The 22,079-nt window shown below is 50.4% G+C and overlaps 2 protein-coding genes across 6 annotated transcripts in view; one reads left to right on the top strand and one right to left on the bottom strand.

Annotated features, from left to right (window-relative positions):
• The window catches only part of MAP4K5 (mitogen-activated protein kinase kinase kinase kinase 5), a 69,144-nt gene extending 56,770 nt beyond the window's left edge, over positions 1–12,374 (bottom strand). For all 3 annotated transcript variants that reach the window (XM_013201565.3, XM_066997418.1, XM_066997419.1), the window contains exon 1: positions 12,191–12,374. In XM_013201565.3, coding sequence (XP_013057019.1) covers positions 12,191–12,298 — 108 coding nt within the window. In that variant the 5' untranslated portion in view covers positions 12,299–12,374. The remainder of the gene's footprint in view (positions 1–12,190) is intronic.
• Positions 12,375–20,482: 8,108 nt separating this feature from the next.
• ATL1 (atlastin GTPase 1) overlaps positions 20,483–22,079 on the top strand; it is a 37,023-nt gene continuing 35,426 nt past the window's right edge. For 2 of the 3 annotated variants that reach the window (XM_048066242.2, XM_066997421.1), the window contains exon 1: positions 20,483–20,644. In XM_048066242.2, the coding sequence (XP_047922199.1) occupies positions 20,611–20,644 (34 nt within the window). In that variant the 5' untranslated portion in view covers positions 20,483–20,610. The remainder of the gene's footprint in view (positions 20,645–22,079) is intronic. The other variant, XM_048066243.2, reaches the window with a different exon arrangement.

Below are 22,079 nucleotides of genomic sequence, written 5' to 3'. Positions count from 1 at the left end.
TTCTGTAAGCAATCTAATATCAGTCTGGAAAGTAAGCTTAGTAACTTCTGGTAAGTTTTTAATGAGAAAAATTATAACTTTTAAGTGTGCTAGATACGTAAGAAAGGTTAAGTATAAAATGCATCTTGCACTTACACTAAGTGCAGAGAGGATGTCATCTGTAATGAAATGGCAGCTGTAAAATCCTGAAAGATGTGCTATCTTATCCCCCTGACACCACACTTTAGTCAGAATGAAGTTTTTCAGGTTTTTGTTTTTTCAATTTTTAAATAGTTTTCTAAATTTTGGCTCATCCCACTCATTTAACAATATAACTTGGAAAAAAAGAGACAAGTGCTTTTCTACAGTTAAGCTACAGCTGACAAACACCAGTTTCACTTCAGTAGCCTGGTTTCAAGTCACTCGGCCAGTCACTTCCCCAGTTCATTTGTTCAACTTTCTTCACAACATGGACGGAAGACCTGCTGCTTGAGTAGCATACACACTACAGAAATTATAATATTACAGTAAATTGAGCCTTATGATTTAACTAAATTTTTAAAGATATTTTTCCCCCTGATTTTAATGTAGCTGACAATATTTTCCATTTTGCCTTATTCCTCTCTGTTTCTAGATGTCATTAACTCGCCTGATGACCTGCTTGACCCTTGGTGGGCCCTCGAGGCTGTGAAGGCAATGCCCCTCCATCCCAGGCTAGCCCAACAGTCTGCTCCCCGGTTCTGCAAACACCTGCAATTCCCACCCCCAATACTTGTAATCCTCTCCCTTCTGCAGCTGTGTGGATTTTGCAGGGACAAGGATTGTGTTCAAGAAAGCTGGAAGAAAACGTGATAGCAAGTCAGTCGTAGTAGCTGGCAGGAGTAGTTCAGCTGCCACATGCAGGCTGTCCTCAGCATCTTTGCTGTGCTAAGAACCACCGTGATGGAGGCCTGATGATCTCCACACCTGCCTAACTGAAAGGAACAAACCACAAGATCTTCCTGAAATAAAACACTAAGCTGTGGGATGTTTGGTTTTTTTTTTTTCTTACATAAGACAGCAGCCAAAATGCAAAAAACAAATGCAAAAGCAGCCCTGTAAATTAAAACAGATTACAGCCACATCCTTAAATAGAAAAGCCAAAGTTGTCACATGTAATGTTACACTTGCTATAAGGTGTCTTGAAGACATGATATATCCTGCAAGTATATTCCACCTGCAGGAAGCTTAAGATATCATTCTTGCCCTTCTCTGCATAAATCCACAGGAGACTAAGCTCACGTAATCAAAGGGCAACCACACAGGGATCACATGCAAATTCCACTTCAAGCTTTGGAAAGCTGCCCTTAGCCAAATAAAATGATATACAGAGATGAAGTAATGAAATCAGAAACCATGAGAGAGTAGGAGGGCCACCGCCACCACGTCAAGTTGAACTCGAGGCCCAGTGAGACTGCATCCCGGGGAAGGACGAAGCCGACGAGGACACAGCCCAGCACCACACCTTTCCTACAGCACACCAAGCACATCCACCCTAGCTGGCGCGCAGCATTTCCCTCACGCTGCCTGAAGCACCAAGGCTCCCAGAAATAAAGGCAGCAACTGCTTCACCTCTCTCCGAAGTCCATCACTTCACGGTTTCATGGAGAGAAGCCAAAGCCTGCTGGTTCTCCTCCTCCTCCTCACAAACGCCGTCCCTACAGCAGCTACCTTGCTGCTCAAGCCAACACAGCCCATCTGTACTCAAGACATTCCAGTCTAGGATTGAGACAAATGTCAACACCCACAGAATGAGAAAAAGGCAAAATTTATGTTCCTGTACCCTAAAAAAGGCAATTGGTTGGGCTTGCCGGCCTGCACTGTGTGGCCAGCCGGGCCCCTGTACGTGGCACTGGTCAGGGCGCACCATGAATGCTGTGCTCAGTTTTGGGCTCCTCTTTACAAGGCCATGCATTTGCTTGAGCATGTGCAGAGAAGAGCAAGGAAGCTGGTGAAGGGACTGGAAGAAGAGTTGTGAGGGGTGGCTGAGGGCGCTGGGGCTGCTCGGTCCAGAGAGGAAGAGGCTGAGGGGAGGCCTCGCTGAGGGGAGGCCTCCAGGCTGCAGCGAGGGGGGTGCCGGTCTCTTTTCTCAGCTGCCAAGTAACAGAACATGAGGAAACGGTCCCAAATTGTTCCAGGGGAGGCTTACGTTGGCTATCAGGAAGAATTTCTTCATGGAAATGATGGTCAGGCATTGGAACAGGCTGGTGGTGGGGTCCCCACCCCGGCGGTATTTAAGAGATGCGTGGATGTGGCGCTGAGGGACAGGGCTTAGTGGTGGGACTCGGGAGGTCAGGTTGATGGCTGGATGTGGTGATCCTGAAGGTCTTTGCCAACCTAAACCATTCTACAATTCTAGGATGGCAAATCATAAAACATTCTCCTCAGAACTCCCTAACCGTTCTCCTTACTCCCTTCCTCCCCAGTTCAGTACCGGGAGCCAAATTAAAAAAACAGCTCTCTAGACAGCCACAGTTTGGCAAAGTTTTAAAGGCATTATGTTAATCAACAGCACTATACAAATTTTCTCACAGTTACTTATGCCTCTTCACAATTACCCCAGTAGACTATCAGAACTCAAACAGTGCTTTTAATTTTAATGCAGATGTGCCTGACACAAGAAGAAACGGCACTATCAGAAACTGCTTATCCTGCCCAAACGCTGACCCACAGAACTCCTGAACTTCATGCTGGTGTAGGTACTTTGGATATACAGACATTCAGCATAGCCCAGAAACCCTCATCCCTCGTGAGCTACTACTGCTACCGATACTGATGCCCAGCTGCCTCCCTACATGCATCTGCCATTACCTCTCCCCTGCCGTGGAAATTGTCCTCTGAAGGCAGAGGGCATTTAAAATGGCAGCACTTCTTTCACCTTTTTCTTTGAAAAACGTTTTTGCATCTCGGATATTTAAGAGAATCCATCATCATACTTTAACTAATAATCCCCGAGAGCCCACACGACTGTCAATACCCGCAAGTGACACATCAAATATCCTCCCCTACCCCACCATAGACCAAACTCAAAGGAAAAATTTCAGCTGCTGCCATTTTCAAACCCTTGGTAAATACAACACAAATACCTCAAGCTGTTAGTCACTGCAGAGCAACGAACACTCATCAGACAGACACTGCTTCCTGTTCCGCTCAAATGCTAATTCTTTAAGTTTTATCAAGACAAAATACATCCATACAGGACAATATAGCCCCACCTTTATTCTTTCTACTTACCGTATTTACATTCCCATGCCTCTGCAAGAGACTTTACTGCTTATCTTCCATTAAGATTAATGGCAATGTCCCAGGCATCTCTGGGAGATTATCCAATGATTATAATTAATCTATTATCTTGCACATCGGTATATTAAACAGTGAGTTAAGACAGATGTACCACCATTGACTATTGCTTCAACAATGGTCAGCAAACAGCCATTCGCATAGCGGAGAACAGAACAAAAATATAACTTCTTGGAGTAGACCATTAAATTAAATTTAATATCTGGCCTTATCATTTCTCAGCCTTTGCTGTTCCTTCTTACTAATAACTCTGAAGGCAAACAATACAGTGTACCATTTCTCGTGTACTGGGTTCCTTTGGCAGCATCCTGGCAAAGTAGGTTACTGAGAAACACCAAAAATAGAACTCCATCTTCTTCTCTAAGTAGGGCATTAGTATGGTGCACTGACAAAGCATCCAAACAAAGTAAGTTCATCTGCTCCACGCAAACTTAAATTGTGGCTACTACTGTTCAAAGGCTGCTGTTTGACAGCAGGTCCCTTTCTAATGATCGCTTTAGCATCTATAACCAGAATAAAATTGAACACGAATGGCTTATACCTAAACCCAGATTTCTGTATTTCTGCTTATGAAGAATAAATGATGCCCTTAATGCTGCACAGGTGGGTTATTCAAAGAAAGCTCAATAAGGGTTACTCACCAATAAAGACAGCAGACCCCTGCAAAGATCTCTTGCTTTGTGAGGAGAAACAGCACCTGCCTTTCTGGAATATCTCATTTTTCACATTTCAACAGGCTACAAATCCAGTGGTTTACATGAACCTGAAAATATGTTTCAGTCAGCTTTCTGAACATGTCTAGCCAAATCTTCCTTACCTCTATGAAATCATGAACTTTGTATACATTACACTCATGTGGAAGATATAAAAATAGACTTGGGAGAAAATTCCAACGTGCTAAAATATCAAATATGGCATTAAAGGTGCTGCTTTCACGGACCAGTTCAGTAAAAGCAGCAGTTCTGGCTACCAGCACTGTATGTCAGCTCAGAGCCCCCTGGGATACCCGTGACTGCATCCTGCACAATCTTTTTACTGTCTTCAGGAGCAGAGAAGTCAGCAGAAACACATACACCAACACACGGGATAAGAGACTAGGGAAAAGTACTGGAAGAGGCTAAGACTTTGGAACAAAAGCCTTGACGCTTCTTGTTCTCCCTCTGCTGCAATAAGCTTCAGATTTTTTACGGCCTGCTCGTGATGCAGTGAGAGGCATCTGCTGAAACCGTTTCGTAGTGTTCTCCAGTCTCTGAAGTGTGCAATTTCAAGAGCTCTGCGATGCTAAATGTGCTAGCCCCGTAATTCAACTACCTCTTGACAGAGCAGAGAGGAACATGCCGTGCTGTGTCTGACAGCTGTGTTAGCGGTCACTGGATCAGAGATAAGATGTTAGCCTTTTCCCTAGCACCCCCACTCCCACCTTCCTAAAGTTTCTGCATAGACCAGTCCCGTCTTAATCCCTTTGCCTTGACAGGGGCAGGATGGAAACAGCACCCACAAAACAGACTCGCCTCTGAACTACAGTCCCAACTAGAAGAAGAAGCCAGGAAGCAGTTCCTTGCTCGCCTCCTGCGCGCTCTTTTCACCCAGAGCAGGTGAGAGGGCCCCAGGGATGCAGTCGAGGCACAGTGCAGCACGGTGCTTTCCATCTGCCATGGGGAAGGATGAGCTTCGGCTCTTCGAGGGGCAAACAAAGTCCGTGCAGACTCTATCCACTGTGTTGGGTAAAATGAGTTACTCGAACCCTTGGGTAAAGGCCTGCAACAAGCCGAAGCACAGAACGGAACCCCTCTGTACCAAGTGCTGAGATTTTCCCTCAAATAATCTTGAAAGGAAGAGCACCTTATCCAGCCTCCTTAAGTGAGGAACTTCTGACAGCACAGAGCTTCATGTGAGAGATGTTTCCCGTGGGCCAGCTGCCTGCATATAAACAGGCAAAGCAGGGGCTCAAAACGATGGCAACGGTTTAAGTGTTACCCGGCAGATGAAGACACTGATTTTTTAGAGCCGGTTATGTGGGTAAGGCTTCACTCTCGGGGAACCGCTCTGCTTTTCTGATAAACAGAAGCAATTCCAATCTTTCAGACAAGCCACTCTGGAACAGATTCCATAAACAAGACAAGGAAAGGGGATGGGAGGTGCAGGTCAAACAATGCTGCATGTGAAATTCATGCTGTGGAAACCCGCTCTCCAGTCTAACACACCACAGCTTGGAGAAAAACGTGGTGGTACATAGTACACAGACCCCTTCCCTATAACTAGGCAGGCTCGGTTAGCCTGTCAGAAAGACTACTCTACATGGCGAAGCCAAATGGGAAGTTCAGGCAAACGATCCTCTGCACTACCTCTTCCACAGAAACGCTCTGCCAGGAGATTTGAACAAGCCCTAATGAAATAAATTGGCTTTTGCTATTTCTCAACTACCGTCAGTGTCAGGTCTACCTTATTTACCTCACTAAAAGCAAGGTAGCATCCGTTTTTATTGGTAATAAATGCAAATCTTGAACAAAAAAGACTCTGCCCTTCTCCCTACGCCTTTACTGGAATCCCGCAATGCCCTCATAACCTCACGAGTTGCCATAAACCACAAATCAAAGGTCCACCAAACCTTGATGAGAGTCCTTATTGGTAGGAAGCCTTCAGAAGTTTGGAGAGAGGGTAAAGCGTTCTAAATCTTTGAAGAAATATTAAATCAGAAATCCTAGCAAAATGGCAAAGCGTAAGAAAGTCTCGGTAATCTAAAACGGGAGGCATCAGGGTTGCCTTGAGCCGACAAACAACTTTTCTGTTTGAGGAGACCTACCCGTTCTGCACGGCTCTCCTGCGGAATCACCTGCGGTTAATGCTGCCTCCTCTCCTCATTCACAGCCACAGCCGAGAAGCGAGGTGCCAAACATGAATAAAGGTAGCAAGCGCGTTTGTTTTTCCAGCTGCAGGGCGGATGGACAGTTGCTGGTGTCAGCCAAATAAGCTGGCAAGCTCCGTTCTGGCCGCGCTTCCAGGAAGAGCCGTTCCGTCGGACACGGATGGTCTGCGTATCGCTCCATTTGGAACCACGCAGCTACCTCACGCTGCAAATCTTGGCCACGTTCAAAGCTATCCAGATGAGTTGGCGCTGAAAGTAAGCGCTGCGTCTTCTGGAGACGAAGCCGAAGCAGGTAGTGGTATGCAAATGGCACGATCTTTGATCTGTTCTTCCTTCTCAGAGATTTCCCCTGCTGCTGGGGGCGATTCAAAGGGGACACGCCAACTGCACCATGTGCTTCCTCCGAATGGGTATCTCGGCTTGAAACAGAGCTCCAGGGTGGAAGGCAGAAAAGGGAACTGAAGACTACATCAGAGACAAGGCTGGGAAGAACGGGACATTAAACTTGACAGAACAGGCTCTCAGCTCCTCTACGACTTAAGGGATGCATCAGTGCAAGGCAGACAATGCACCGAACCCAAGCAAGCATATAATCCTTGCAGACAAGCGCTGTCGACACACTTAACATTGCCTCCTACATCAGCCCTCGCTGAAGAAAACACTGCTGGCACCAACAGCACCACGGTTGCCTTTCTGGATGCAGCCTCAGTACCAGCTGACAGAAGCATACTGAAAGTTGCTGCCACGCTTTCTTTGGCTCCTCTGGTACCCAGCCTGGGAGGGCAAACCTCTTCACAAAGAGACGGGAAAGAAATCGGACCGTGTTTTGAAGATTTCGGATGCTACCTGCTTTTCGAAATGAGAGATGGGGAGAAATGCTCCTAGGGAGAGGTGCTCTACTCCCCACCGCAGAACCTTTAAAGAGCCCCAGCCAAACCGCAGGGCTCACCAGAAAGCAGAGCTCCCACGAGGTCAGGAAGTTGCCACGTGGTGCATTCAGAGGTGAAAGCCATCAGACCAGAAACATTTCACATGGGGCACTCTGGCACTGAGACCTTGTGTGCTCAGCATTCGCTTTGAAAGGCAACGCTTCTGTTAAACACTCAGGGGAAGGAGTTTGGGTCCTCACATGCCATTAACGGGAACCGCAGGCACACAGGAGGTAGTATTTAAACCCAAACAGCTTTGAATGTTTCGCGATAAAGACCAAATGCTTAATAAGAAAAAAATCAAAGATCACAAAGAGAAAAACAAGGGCTTCTCCCCAACTCCTGAATATCCTACAAGTGGGTGTCATTAAGCCACCGAGCAACTTAGTTCTCAGCAGTACGTATCTCACCGACTGCGTCCAGAAGCAAAGCACGCAATTTCCCAGAAGAGAAAATCCACAGCAGCAGGAAGAAACTCAACGGCAGCTGGTTCGATGCCATTCCAAACACCCTTCATATGGAAAAACAGGAGTATGCAGAGTTCATGCATGGCTACAGCAAACACTGCTCAACCAGGCGGCTCGGAGCTGGGGAGGAGGAGTGGAATCCCTCTACGTGACGAACGCTTACGGTTATCGATATGTGTAAGCGACGTGTAGGCACCAGGAAAAGAAGCGCCGAACCAGGGACGGTCTGCAGCTGCAGAGACATTCATACGGAGCATGAATAAAAACCCAAAGCCTTAATACCCCATTTTTGATCTGTTGGCTTTAACCAGGAGGTTCTCGTGCTCCGTGAAACCAGACTGACATTAAGAATATCAAATACCCGTTCTCAGCAGGCTGTTACTACAGAAGTTACACATACTCCAGGGCCCCGTGCGTAAGGTCCCGACCACAAAAGCAGGGCCAAAACCCGACCTGAACTTAAGAAAGTCTGAATTTATGGCAACCTTTTAAAATAATCAGTTGTTTTTTGATGTTGATGGCGGCGTTTTTGATTTTGTGGGGTTTTGTTTGTTTGTTTTTAATAATACTGAGCAAAAGCACCTCTGGCTGTGCTGATCCTATTCCACCTCTCGGTATTTTCTTGCACAGGGTACTTCTCAGCCAACATCATTAACTGGTTCAGGAGATTAAAAAACATCCCAAGAGAATGAGAGAGACTGAGCACACGAATTAAGCAGGGATTAAATTTCTGTGATATTTACTAAAAATGTGTCTTGTTTACGGATAGTTTCTGCTATTAATTTGGTGCATTTGCCTCCCCCGTGCTTACTTTTAAAGAAAGCTATTGCAGCACTGTTCACAGTCCTGCTTGGGAAAGCAACAAAATAAAACAAGACAAGACAGCTTCAGTATTGCTGCACAAGATTGTATTTTATCATCGCCTCTCAGTGAGGACAGACATCTAGCTATTCATCACTCAAAAGCAGCCTGCAGAGGGTGCTGGGCTGAGCAAATACATGATTTTTCAGCTCAGCTGCCAAACAAGAGCATTCAAAAGGACGGTTCACATCAACCACCCTTTTGTTCCCCTCCCTCAATGCTGAAGGTTAGTTAAAACTCTCTTTGGGGCACTTGCATTAAAATCCACAAAAAGCAAAGCCTTCCTCAGCTGGGAGAGAAGGGCACAGAGGAGGCAGTAGCGAGCCTTTTGTTCACCAGCAGACTGCTGGTGAAGGCGCTCACACGCAGCAGAAGACTTTAAATTCCTTTTTATGTGCAAGTGGTGGTGACCCCACAGCTCTCACCACAACACAGGGTATTCCTTCTCCTAAATCTCTCCACCAAACCTATTCCAAGTCATTAATAAATAGCCAAATAAAACCCTCCATGCCAGTAAGATGTAAATCTGAAGTTATTGACCTAATACAACGCTTGTTTTCCAAGTCCCTTAGGACATCAACATCTACAAATATGCGTAACCTAACAACTTGATGCTCTGATGCAACCAAATCCCCCACAAACTACAGAAAGCGGGTCAGCCTTACACTACCCCAGCACTTCCAGAAAATATCACAGACTTGCAGAAACACGTGCTTATACAACTGAGCACGTGAATTTGTTACCAAAACTGGCCTCACACAAATCAGACTACAAAACACTACTGAAAAGCTGCGGGTTGGTTCACGGACGGGTCATGCTGGCACCCATGGAAGCCCATCAAGACCCGGGAAACATCTGGGAAGCGTCTAACCACAGCACGGGAGTTTACTTGGGATGGGATCTGACGGGCCGCTTAGCGCAGGAGGCTAAATTCTACTTGCAGTTTCTCAAGGACTCGTTTCGGCTTTCTGTCCTGTCCCTGGACAGCTGGAGACTTTCTGCATCAACGCCACACGCAGGAGGTCCGTTTCGGCACCAGCACCAGGAACACGAACAAGCTTACGCCACTTTTAAACTCCTGCTTTGAGACGGGTATACGACGGAAGCGGGCAAGCAGAAATCTTGCCAGGAAAGCCAAGCTGGAACCTCTCTCTTGTAGCCCTCATCGCTGCAGTGCTGATGGGTACGATGCTGGGGACACGAACCACTTGGCAGGAATCGGGGGAAAGAAAACCAACTGTTGTCATATTAAGTTCCAGTAAGCGCCCAGCTACATCACCACCTCTTTCAGAAGCCAATAATTTAACATATGCCTAACACAGTGCTTTGGGAGAAAACGTATTCAAGTGGATTACAATCAGCTTAAGAGTAAAATCCTCTGTTAAGAAGAAAAAAAAAAGCTTTCCCAACACAAATGGAACAAGTAACGTGCTAGGATTTTAATGAAAAGTGTGCTTCCAAGACTGGTAGGCCCAAACTTGGATCTGCTTACACCCACAGTGCACAGATAAGAAAATAGTTTATTTAAGGATGGCTTCTTTCCCACCCTGAAATGCAGTTTGGGGAAAAAAAAATATTAAAATAAGGTCAACAATCCAGTACTTATGAGTACCCTACAATCAACCATTGTGTGCCATGGAACAGAGGGAAAAAAAGCACAAAGACTAAAAAAACACATTTAAGTTTTAAGCTTCCATAGCAGTTATGAAAAGCAAAGTGGGCAGGAGATTTTTAGGAAGGCCTTAAATAAGTTTCTGTAACCTAATAGTGAACACAAATATTTGCTTAACCCCCGCCTTCAACTTCCAAAAAAGAACTAATTACTCTAAAAGCTACCAAATGCCCCAAGAGGAATTTGAGGCATGAACCACCACCGCCACCAAAAAGCAACTGAGAAAGAGGCAGATCTCCCACAATCAGAAGGGCTGCCTCATTCAGACATCCTAAAAACAACTGTGCTGGAGACACTGGTGACTCATTATTGGTGATGGAGCAGGGAAACCACTTGAAGAGGTGAGAGGAAAATTCCATTTTAATTTCAGAGCGCTCTCTAGCAAGCCTTGCCCGAGCTCTGAAACAGAACAATAATCAGATATTGACTAAGAAATGCATTTTATAAACACAACTGACAGCCCTCAGCACGCACAAGATGTGCCATCTGTGCTAAGAAGAGACTTAGCATGGACAGAGAAAAATTAAAAGTACAATGCTTGTATATAACTGCTTGCAAGAAAAAAGGTTTACCTTAGTTACTCTTAAAATTAACACCACATCAATGACTTGCAGAAATAAGTTGGCTTTGCATATTTGCCATAAGTGCCTGGGCCACCCTATTCAGTGCTCCCTTGACACAGTTCCTCCCTGTTTGCAGGGCTTTATAAAAACAAAGAGCAAACCAGTGACCTAGAAACAAACGCAGGCTCCTAAACTACTTTAAACTCATTAACTTTATACTTGCTGTAGGGACACAACTCTGGCAAAGGCTTTGATTTAAACTTGTCAGGTTGCTCTATGAGAAGGTTTATTCCTGCCTGGGACCCGTTCAGAGCAGAAGGCACGTTTTTCACAACCCAAAAAAAGGAGGGTTTGGGAGGAGGGGGTGATGTTTTTTTTTTTACAAAGGGCTATGTTTACATGGCACAGAGCAGAGCCATGCATTCAACCAGCTCCGGAACCGGAAACTGTATGACATGTCAGCACAGCTCTCCAGTAATTAGCAGGATAATGAAAAGCAGAATATTTCTTTTTTTTTCCCAACCAAGAGCAAAGGGATGACACAAAAACACTTCTCTGCGACATAGCTCGTCGCTTCTCGTCGTGCTGCCCTGTGCTGTGCCCAAACACGCTAGCTGAAGGCGTGCTGAGTTTCAGATTTAGGGAAACCTGAAATGTCCTTTTTGAGTATTTAGGGCTAGGTTCCCTAGCAGAGAAGCTGACTGATCCGTGCACAGTGCTCTAGGAAAATAAAAAGGTAAATACTCAGTACCTTCAAAACTGTTAAAAAGAACTCCCCGAGGCCATGAGCAACCATTTCAAAGGGGCGGTGGGAACAAGATCCAGCTATAAAACTCCAATTTGAACATTAGCAAAGAGCCCTCCCCCTGCATGCGGCAATTACCAGCGCCTTTCATGTGGCAGAGCAACGCACCTTTTCCTGTACGTTTGGCTGTGCCAGGTCTATTTAAAACACGCTCAGCAGCAGTGCGAAGTGAAACAGCACAGCCACCCTTCCCACGAAGCCGAACATTTCGGATTGCCGTCACACAGGCCGAAAACGCGAACGCTTTCTTTACAAGCGACCCGACTCCTGAAGTTGCTGCGAGCACCCCTGATGCCTACAGAAGGGGCTTGCATCTCCCTGAGAAAAGGACGTGCCATGCCTACACCTTCTGTATCACACAGCTGTGGTTACGGCTGCCTCAGACACGATATGGGCAGTCCCGAGAGCATCTCTCGGGCTCGCAGCGCCAACCCCACGGCGAGCTCTCGCCCAGCTCCGGCTTCTGAAGAGCCGTAATCTGCTTCTGCCTTTCGCGTGCTATTATTAACCTCGGGGATAAACTCGCACCCTTTTTAATCAGGTGCTTTAAACCGAGGGTTCTCAGAACAGGTAGGGCAAGCCAATACCCTCTGCCTTCGGTAGCAGGGAGGCGTAAAAGCGTCGCCCGCAGCCCTCGCGGCCCCGAGCCTCCAGCACCAGCCCGGCGGATCCCGGGGAGGGCAGAAAAGGGCCCTGGCCCCCCTCTCACCTTGTAGACGTCTCCGTAGGTGCCGCTGCCCACCCGCTGGATCAGCTCGTAGTCCTGCTGCGGGTTCCGCCTCAGGATGTCCCCGCTCGGCCGCGCCGGAGGCTCCATCGCGGCGGGCCCGGCAGCCGCGGCCGCCCTCCCTCGCTGCTCGCCCCGCGGGCCGGGGCCGGGGCTCAGCCGCTGGCCCGCATGGCTCCGGCCGAGGGAAGGGGCCGCCCGCTGAGGGCGGACAAAGGCCGGCGGAGGAGCGCTTGGCACGGCCGTTGGGGCCCGGCCGCGGCCGCTGCGCCCTCCCCGAGGCACCGGGGAAGCGCCCGAGGGCGGCGGGCAGCGGCGGGGCAGCGGCGGGGCCCCCTGGAGGCCCGCGGGGAGGCCGGGCCGGGCCCTGCCTGCGCACCCGCGGCCCTTTGTCCCGGCGGAGAGCGAGAGCCTCGGCCTCCTCCGCCTCTCCTCCTCCTCCTCCTCCTCCTGTCCCTCTCCTCCTCCTCTTCCTCCCGCACGCACCGCCGGGACGGGCCAGGCCGGGACGGACGGCACCGGGCCGGGCCTCCGCGACGCCGCAGCGCCACAGCGCGGCCGCCCGCCGCCTGCCCGCCCTCCTCCTCTCCTCCTCCTCCTCCTCCTCCTCCTCCTCCTCCTTCCCTCCCGGCGCTGCCCCGGGCCCTGCTGCTCCCTCAGGCCGTTCCCCGAGGCTCCTGAGGCCGGAGGGGGCAGCACCGTGAGCCCCCCCCCCGGGGGGAGCACCCGGCGTTTGGGCTGCTCCCCGCGTTGTGAGGCAGGAGGAGAGCCTCCAGCCTCGATTCACCGCGTAAATAAACTTATATCTGTGTGTATGCTGCTGCCCAAACCGGGCTGAGCCTTCTGTCCGACGCCTGAGCTGTGTAGGCCCTGGGAGGGCTTATCACACAGCAAAACCCAGCTCCCAGCGCGGGGGTGAGGGCAGTTCACCCGCTGCCACACACCGGGGACATGGGACAAGTCGGGCTTCCCAGATTTTTGTGATCCGGATTGCAACCTCGCAGCCACGTCGTCACGTAACGCTTGTCCTGGGCAAATCGAGGGCCACAGGCGGCCAGCGCGATGATAGTCACGCAAGAAGTAACTCGGGCCTGTTGGGGCTTGTCCCCTTGGGCTCCCAAACTCAGAAACACTTTGAAACTGTGAGATGGCAAGAATGCTGTATCTGCCTTTCCGCCTTTGGAGAATAATTATTTTCGGCAAAATAGCCGAACTTCTGAGCAAAACCCACCTATGGTCTCTTGAGTGCTGAACAATTTAATAAACCAAAAGGCAAGGGCAAGGGTAGAGGAACGCTGGAATTAGCATTAGTCTTTGCTGCACAGTAAAATCATTAAGGCCTAAAAGGAGGTGTGATTTTCTAGGTGCAAGAAATACCACATACTCAACGCAGGAAATATGTTTGCAAAAGCGAGGTAGAAAAAATTAAATGGATGCCAGATGTATAAGCCGTTTTGGTGTTCAGGACACTGGACTGGTTACTTGAGAACAGATTCTGCCCCCTTGGCAGGCAGACAGCCCAACCAGGTCCAATCTGGTCTGTTGACAAAGTAGCTAGGTGCTGATTCCCAGTTTAAAATGGAGTCTGGATTTTTAGCTTACTTCAGCACATTTAGAAATGCCACATGCACGTACCTGAAACAGCACAGGTGATTGCATAAGCTTTTCCTTCGAAACACAGGCTCTCCAGCATAACTCATTAGGATTATTGGGCTGTTTGAGGTTAAACTAAAGACAACTTATGCAGACGCTCGGGAATTGCACAGTCGCATCTGATTTTATTGGGTTTTGATTTATGGGCTCATTTGAAATGGTGTGTTTCAGAAGCAGGCTCAGAAATGTAAACTATCTTGCTTCCAAAGAGGCGGGGAAGCATGTGACTGCTAACTTAAAGAGATTCGCATTTAATTTCCCCTTGTACTCTGAAAGCCTTCTACATCCTGTATATTCTCTCCAACATAAATACGTAAGTTTTCCTGAACACCCAGCAAATAAAGAAAAGAAAAAACTATTTACCCTTTAGGGAGCTGTATTTCCTCTAGCGATTTTTAACAAAACAATTACCTCTCCCCCATAAATTAGCTTCCTGCACTCCTGATAGCGAGCTGTTTGTGTCCTTTTTTTTCCCTCTTCCTTGGCCAAGGGTTCGAGCACCGCTTCTCATTTTACTGATTTTCTGCTCTTGTCAAGACATCAGAAGACAGCACAGGAAAGAGGCCGTTTCGTTTTCCAGTAGCAGATGGTGCATTAAGGCTTGGCCTCCTAGAACGTCCTGCAGATCCAAGGGCCTTCCGATGACTGCAATTTAATGCAAAGCCTCCTTTATCGACCACTGTTTTGCCCTCGCTTGGTTAGTCTTCGCGTCCCACCTGGAGGTTTAGTTTCCTGTAGCACATTGCCAATGCTGTAGAGTGAACTCAGAGACTGCCTCGTGATCCGTGCTTTATTCCATCTTCCCCAGCTGGGTCTCAGGCCCTGCTGGAAGCGCTTCTGGAAAGTGTACATACATAATAGCAGCACCAGGTCTGTATTATTAGAGCCATTTTATGATTACAAAAATTGAGGTAAATGAGTTGTGCACAGCATATGGTCCAAGCCATGGCCTGACACTGCACACTTCCAGCCATCTCCTCCTGCACACACGCTGGTTTCCATTCCGTATTTTCCACCCGGGACCACGCTGCTTTTCTGGTCAAGCACGTTAAGGAATGTGCTTTTATGTAGCATCTTTCATCTGGATGGGTCCCAGCCTTAAAAGGAATGTTAAGTGGTTTTACATAAGGCATTACGTAGGATTAGAGAATGTGATCTGTTTGCATTGTAGTCTTAACAGGAAGAACAGCAAAAGTTATTTAAATGAGACATCTAGATTTATCTGGTAGCGGTCGGTGCAAAAGTGTACCAATTTCTAACTGAGCAGTGCAATAGAGGCGCTTGTAAAAGCAGCACAGTGTGCTGCGTATGTGAAAGCATGTTCATTTTCACATCAGAAACTGAGCTATGAAACATGAGCAAGAAGAAAAAAATTTCAGCCCTACTTTTCATCAGATTGCTGAAGTGTCTTTAATTTCACATAGCCTACTGATCTCACACCAAAGGTGTTCAAAACTATTCCGTGGGATTACTTCATGGTTTCGGTGCATTTGGGTACTAAAATAGATCAGATGAACAGCAATAAGGAAGCCAAAGACTCAGGAATCAGCGACAAGGTCTGCAGCTTTTTCTGCTCATTGATTTGAGCAATACACTCTTTTACATCAAGCTTAATTGTTGAGGCGACAAAGTAGGCTCTCAAGAAATGCTGCAGCGTTTTCACTGTGGGGTTTGTGGTTTTGGTTTTTCAGACTGCTTTTCCTCCCTGGTGAAACACGTGCTGTTGCTACAGACTGCTGCCGCAAGCCCGGGGCCTGCCCGGAGGGAAGGGTCGAGGAGGACGGAGGAGCTCTTTCCAGGGCAGCTCCCCGCCACCGAGTCCAGTTCTGCCTGTGGCAGGTAGGACGCTGAGCCTACTAAAGCTCCTCAGCGTGGCAGGAAGGACGCTGAGCCTGCTAAAGCTTCTCAGCATCACTTCAGCAGCTCACGGTGCTGCTAACGCCGCTTCACCTGCTGAGCTCTGCTAGCAGGACCCACGGACAAGAGGGGCCGGGCAGGTTTCCAAGGGGCCAAATGAGCTCTCATTGCTCGAACGGCCCTTTGGAACTGGAAGCAGCTGGGATAATAGTGGCTGTGAGCACACGACCGGTGCAAAAGACACCGGGAAAAAAAATAAAGAGTGGGTAAGGGGGCTCTGAAGACAGCCGGCTGTTTCAGTTGCAAGAGCAGAAAGAGGGAGGAGTGTTTCTGAGATGGAAACACCATCCAGGAGAGACAAGTCACCAAGGGCCTCTGAATGACAAAGCCTTCCCAGGCTGTCAAGAGGCTTCTATCCCTGGCAGGAGCAGGAAAATTAACCAAGGCAGAGCTCAGCCCCTCTGCTGGCTTTAACTCAGGTCCCTGGGCAAGGATTTGTTTTTCACGGAAGGAACGGGAGCACCGCTGGCTATACATTACTCTGCGTCACCTTGTTTACGTAGCTGTAGCTCAGGTCGCTTTGCAGCTGAGTGTGCTGTTTGTGCTCAACAGGAAGGAAGCGAGGGCAGAGGTGAAGCAGGCAGCTTCGCTGGCAGCCACTGCTCAGCACGGGGATGCAGGAAAATGTGACCGCTCAGTTAAAAGCAGCATTAAATAGGGGACTTCAGAGCACTGCCTGGAAACCCATCCGCTCCCCTTGTTTCCAGGTGCATGAACCTGGCTGGAACATATTGTGAATATCTTGCTGAATCATGCAGGCAGGTGGACTCGGTTATTTCTGCCAAGACGCAAGAGGAGCTGGAACCCTCTCCCTGGGAAGAGGTGCATCTTCAGGGGGAAATCCTAGAAACCAACTTGGCACACGCAGATTTTGCTTGGACTTACTACAGCCACGTTGCAGAAAAGAGGCTGGTGGGGAAGGATGTTTTGAATACAGTGTCCATCTGTCTGTCAGCACAGGAGAGAAAGAAAGAGTTGAAAACAATATTGGAAATAAATGGGCAGCTGGGCTTAGAAGAGCTCTCACTGGCCCTTGGAGAAATATGAGGAAGGAAGAGAAATCTGGGAAGGTTATGGTTAGTCCTGCAACACCAGAATTATCTGAAGCCAGAGCCGTGAGTGGGATGTTTTATTAAAATTCAGCAAACCCTTGGAAGAGTCCTGAGGGTGCCACTAGGGGTGAGGAACCTACTGGAAACTGGCCTGATAGTCTAAATCAGATTAGAAAAGTTGCATCTGTTTATTGTAGGACTTGTGCAATCGCTTGGTGTCCCTGTGCTCAGCCTGACCAGACCCAGACAGCAGGGAGGCAGCCCACAGCGTTAAGCCCATCCTGTCCCCGAATGCCCTCTGAGGTTGCCTTGGTTGAAGCTTTTGCCTGATGTCTCTTTTATCTAAATCACTTCTCGTATTCTTTAATAGTTCCTTCAGTTCACAGAGCATCTTCCAGAAGAAAGGTCCTCCCCACAGACTGATGAAACAAGTCAATTAATTAACCGCTGAATTTCTGTCTTCTCTCCGAGTGAAATATGATGGCTTTGTTACAGCCATGGTGTGCAGCAATGTTTACTGAAGGAGCAAAGATAATTCCTCTGGTTGCAATCCCTGTTTAAATGTAGGCGGTCACAACGTGATTTGGGGTGAGAAATAGGAGCAGCAGGAACAGGAGGATTTCCTAAGCAACAAAGATCTGCTTCGCTTAAAAATTCTTCAGTAAGGAAAAAAATAAAAACACCACCACCACCGACAATAACAAAACACAGAAATATGAGAAAGGCTTCAGAAGAAGAGGAGGGAGAAAGCTCATTTCATTTTATCGCTTTTTGGTATTTCCTAGGAATCTTGGCCTCTTAACCCGAGAATAAGGATGCAGAAACAAGAACAGTGGTGACAAATCACTGCCACAGAGGAGTGTAAGTGCTTAGGAGAAGTCCTCCTGCAACCCTCTTTAAGCACAGTTGAGATCTGCATCCCTTGTACTTTCTCATGCAGTTAAGCAGAAGCAGTGTAAGAATGAAGACCGAGAAGGCGGAAGCGATAAGAATAACTGCGGGAAGAAGCGAACGTGTTCAAGAACCTTTCATAACCAGCGTGAGGATGGACCTGGCGCATCAGAAGGGCCCGGCCTAATGCAGTGCGGTGGCACCTGGGGCAGAGCAGGGATTTTGCAGCATCCGCACCCGACCCCTTACATAAGTATTGCACAGCACGGCTAGCTCCTGCTTGCGAAGGACTGGGGATGGGAAAAGCAATAGTGAATGCTGCCGGGGTAAGTGGGCCAGTCAAATCAAGGTGAATTATGAAACTGCCCCCGCGAGCTCTGGGAGCGTTGCACATTATGGGTTTAAATCCAGGTTTTCTGTGGCCTTTTCAGCTCTGCGCCCCCCAGCACACCAGCCTGGGGACCCCACGGCCGCGGTATCTCTCTGCGCAGTTCTCTCCTTTTGTCTTTCCCCCATTTGGCATTGCTTTTCCTCCAGAGTGCTTCCACTGCGTGCCCGTTCAGTGTGCGTGCCCTGAAGTCAGCTCTTTGTGATCTGGCAGCTCGGGCAGCAAGCACGTCGAGATGCTTCCGAGGGAGGGCTGCTCCAAGTGGAAAAAGGAAGGCAGGATGAATCGACGGAGCAACGGGGTAGAGGGTGGGTGGCAATGAGCACCCAAGTGGAGTCACCGCCTGGGAACGAAGCCATGAGCAGAACAGCCTGCCCCGGGTGGGGAAATACAGCAGGAACACCGACGCTCACCCGGCACAGCACAGGACCAAACCTCTGTCCCTCCTTCCCTCTGATGCCACATGCCTTAACGGAAAGAGAAAGGGAAAAAAGCCCGTAAATGGGGCAATACAAGCTTGACCTGAGCGGCAGTTCTCAGAGGGAATGAGGAAAACAGGGCCTGAGCCCATCTTGGTTTAATCAGACTTTCAAATTAACAGATCTCCTTTTCCATCCTCCTTTTTTTTTTTTTTTTTCCTCTCCATTTCCCAGCTGCTTTTCTTTTAATCTCCCGTTTCAACCTATTTGAACTCTGGCTGTCTCCAGTGTAAGAAATCCCCCTTGCAATGCTGCCTGCTTCTTGTCTGCTTCAAAGAGAGAATGAAAATGCACACGGGACTTTATTCTGTGTATATTTATAAATACATATAAATGCATATTAACAATAACCCCCATTTTAATTCTTTATTATATTTATGTATTATATTTTCGCTATGTTTATAATAATATCTATTTTACAGGGGTTATTTATAAAAGTTGTCAGGGAGCTCCTGCAAAGGCAGCGAGTGGCTGGGCAGCCCGCAGGCTGCGGGCAGGAGGATTCAGCTGCCGGCCACGTGAGCCAGCACTTCAGCGAGACGAAATTACATGTTTCCCTCCAACGCTATAAACACGGAGAGGAAGCCAACAGGGGGGCAGTCGCTGGGTGCTCGAGAGGGCACTTACGAATTAAGTATCAGCATATCAATGGGAGCGCGACGAAACGTGACTTTGGCACCAACGAGCCGCCTGGAACATGACATCGTTTTTGTCTGTTTTCCCTGCTTTCACAAAGAACAGATCCCAACGGTTCCTGTGCACCCAACGGGGCTGAGCAGCCATCTGGGCTTTCCCCGACCACCGCAGGCCAGCGTGCAGCATCGAGCGGTGCTCTCCCAGCATCTCCCCTTGCAGACAGTCTGGGGCTCAGTTCCCTCCTCACCCTTCCAGACTTCTGCCTGGACGACCTTCCTTAGACCACCGCATTTCCAGTTCAGGCGGTCGTGCCTCGAGTGCTGCGCCGCGCTCCTTCCAAAGGGCAGCGCAGAGCTGTGACGTGCGGATCAATCAGCAGCTTGTTGGCAAGCAGAAGTGCGGGCAAACATCAGCACAGGCCGTAAGCTGTGGGCGAGGGCCGGTTGGGGCACGGCCGGGGCTGGTGCTGCTGCTCCCCTGCCCAAGTTTCACGCCTGGGCGTTCCCTTGCACTCGGGCTGAGTCACGGTCTCGCGTGACAGAGCAGTGAATCAACCCCAGACACAAGGGAAACCCTGGCATTACGATCCCAAATACGACTGCTTGCTGATATGGGGAAACTGGTGCGTGTTATCAGTTGTGCTGCAGCTAAATCCTGGTGAGCCCAAGCCGGGCACCTCTTGTGCTGCGTCCGTAGGTGTACGGTGTACCTCCGGGGGATGCTGGGTGGGGAGCAGGACCCCGGGTGCCACCCCCACCCCAGGGCAGGATCAGTCCAGTGATTTCTTCACCCCAGTGTGCACAAGGGATGAGGAGGGCAGGACGCCTGCCCGGTGCGTGCACGGGAAGCGTGCATGCGTGAGCCCAGGCGTGCACGGGCGCAGGGTGTTCGTGTCGCATGTGCACCCCCAGGCCTGCGGGGTACCCCCAGCAGGGCTTAATCCCCCGGCGAGGGGCGTGCAGGCGTGACCCCCAGCCCCCCCGGGGGGTGCCCTGCTGGGGGTCACACCCTGCCCTCACCCCTCACCCCGCCGCCCCACCGGGGGGGGGCTGGGTGCCGGGGGACGATCCCGGTACCGCGGGCACGGAGCCCCCGCAAGCCGCGGGCGCCCGGTGGGGGGTGCGCGGCGCCCGGGGACGAGCTGGCTCCCGGCTGCGGGTGCCCTGTGGGACCCCGTTCCTTGCCGTGCCGTGCCGTGCCGTGCCGAGCCGTGCCGTAGCGGCGGGCGGGGATGCTGCCGGTGCCCCCGCCCGCCCCCCGCCCCCGCGGCAGCCTCGCCAGACGCAGCGCGGCTCGGAGCGCGCACGGAGCCTCCCGCAGCCGCCGCCGCCGCCTCCTCCTCCTCCTCCTCCTCCTCCTCCCGGGCAGCCCCGGGCAGCCCCCGCCATGGCCCGGAACCGCAGGGAGAGGAGCGGCTGGGGTAGGCGGCGGGGCCGGCACGGCACGGGGGAGGGGAGGGGAGGGGGCGGCCGAACAATGCCCGGGGCCGGCATGGGACGGGGCGGACCCGGGGGCTGCGGGAGGGAGGGCGGGGGGAGGCCGGTCCGGGGGGGTCCGGGGGGACGGGGACGGGGAAGGAGGCAGGGAGGGAGGCAGGGAGGGAGGCAGGGAGGCCGCCGAGGCCTTTCCCCGGCCGCCACCGCCCTCGGCCTGCGCGGGGGGGGCTGCTGCTGCTGTTAGTGCTGCTGGTACTGCTGCTGCTGCTGCTGCTGCTGCTGCTGTTACTGCTGTTACTGCTGCTGCTACTGCTGCTGCTGCTGCTGCTGCTGCTGCTGTTACTGCTGTTACTGCTGCTGCTGCTCCTCCTGGCCGCCCCCGCTGGCCCCCTTCAGCCCCGGCCTCGCTGGCACGATGGGGACAAGGCAGCAGCCCCCACCCTGCGGGCAGGGGTCCCGCACGCCCAGCCCCTCTGGCTCTGCACATACAGGGGTTTTCCTCCTGCTTGAGGCGCTGCCGGAGGATCGGGCCCTCCAGAGGGGGCCATTTTCAGAGCGCCCCTTCCCGCCCGCAGAGCGGGCACCGCCACACGGAGGAGGAAGCCTCGCTTCCCTCAGGGCCTCCCTTCTCCTCCAACCCGCCATCCTACGGGCAGGTCTGAGGAAAAAACAGCGCCCGCCAGCCGTGGGCAGCCAAAGCTGGTCCCACAGGTGGGCTGTGCAGGGCACCAAGGGGGCTCCGAACCTTCTGCCCCCTGCCCACGGCCAGGGCCACAGCCCAGCCTTCTTTGTTCGCCCTTCGGTGGTGCACCGCTGTACCGGCTTCTGCTGATGCATTGTCGGCTTTGTGGAAAAACCAGCTTTAATACGGCGATTTGCCGTCATTTAAGGCTGCTGAGGTGTGATTTGTCATCCCCCGAGTTGTGTGCCGTGCGAACCGAGCCATCGGCGCTCGGCGTGCCCTGTCTCTTCAGGCGGAGCAGGTGAGCTGAGCCGTGGTGTTTAGATACACAAATTACATTCTAATTTGTATAGATGACTGTAGTGTTTCCCACGGTAATGATTAGCAGTTCAGGGACGTGTTTGCAGAAGCGTTCAGATAACGGAGCCTGCGATTTAAGCAGTCGGAGCATGCGATGTTCTCTTTGCAGGAGAGCGGGAGAAAATAAGCAACGTTCATTTGATAAAGGCCGTTTGTGGCTGTGACACTACGAGAAGGCTCTTAGGCCTTGGATAAACTGCAGAGGAAACTTCTCGTGAATATTTTGACGTTCTCAGCTTTGTCTCGCAGAACTGTCAGTCCCGTTTTTGTGCGGGTCGAGGATTACACGCACGTACGCGCGCTTGAGCTTCCCCTTCTCATCTTGATAGCGTGAGAAGAAAATGCAAACGATGTCAGACCAGATTTCAAGGGAGAAA

The sequence above is a fragment of the Anser cygnoides genome, chromosome 5, assembly GCF_040182565.1.
Source record: "Anser cygnoides isolate HZ-2024a breed goose chromosome 5, Taihu_goose_T2T_genome, whole genome shotgun sequence".
Classification (NCBI taxonomy): Eukaryota; Metazoa; Chordata; class Aves; order Anseriformes; family Anatidae; genus Anser; species Anser cygnoides.
The sequence above is the reverse complement of the archived record's forward strand: the minus strand, read 5'-3'. Positions and strand labels throughout refer to the sequence as shown.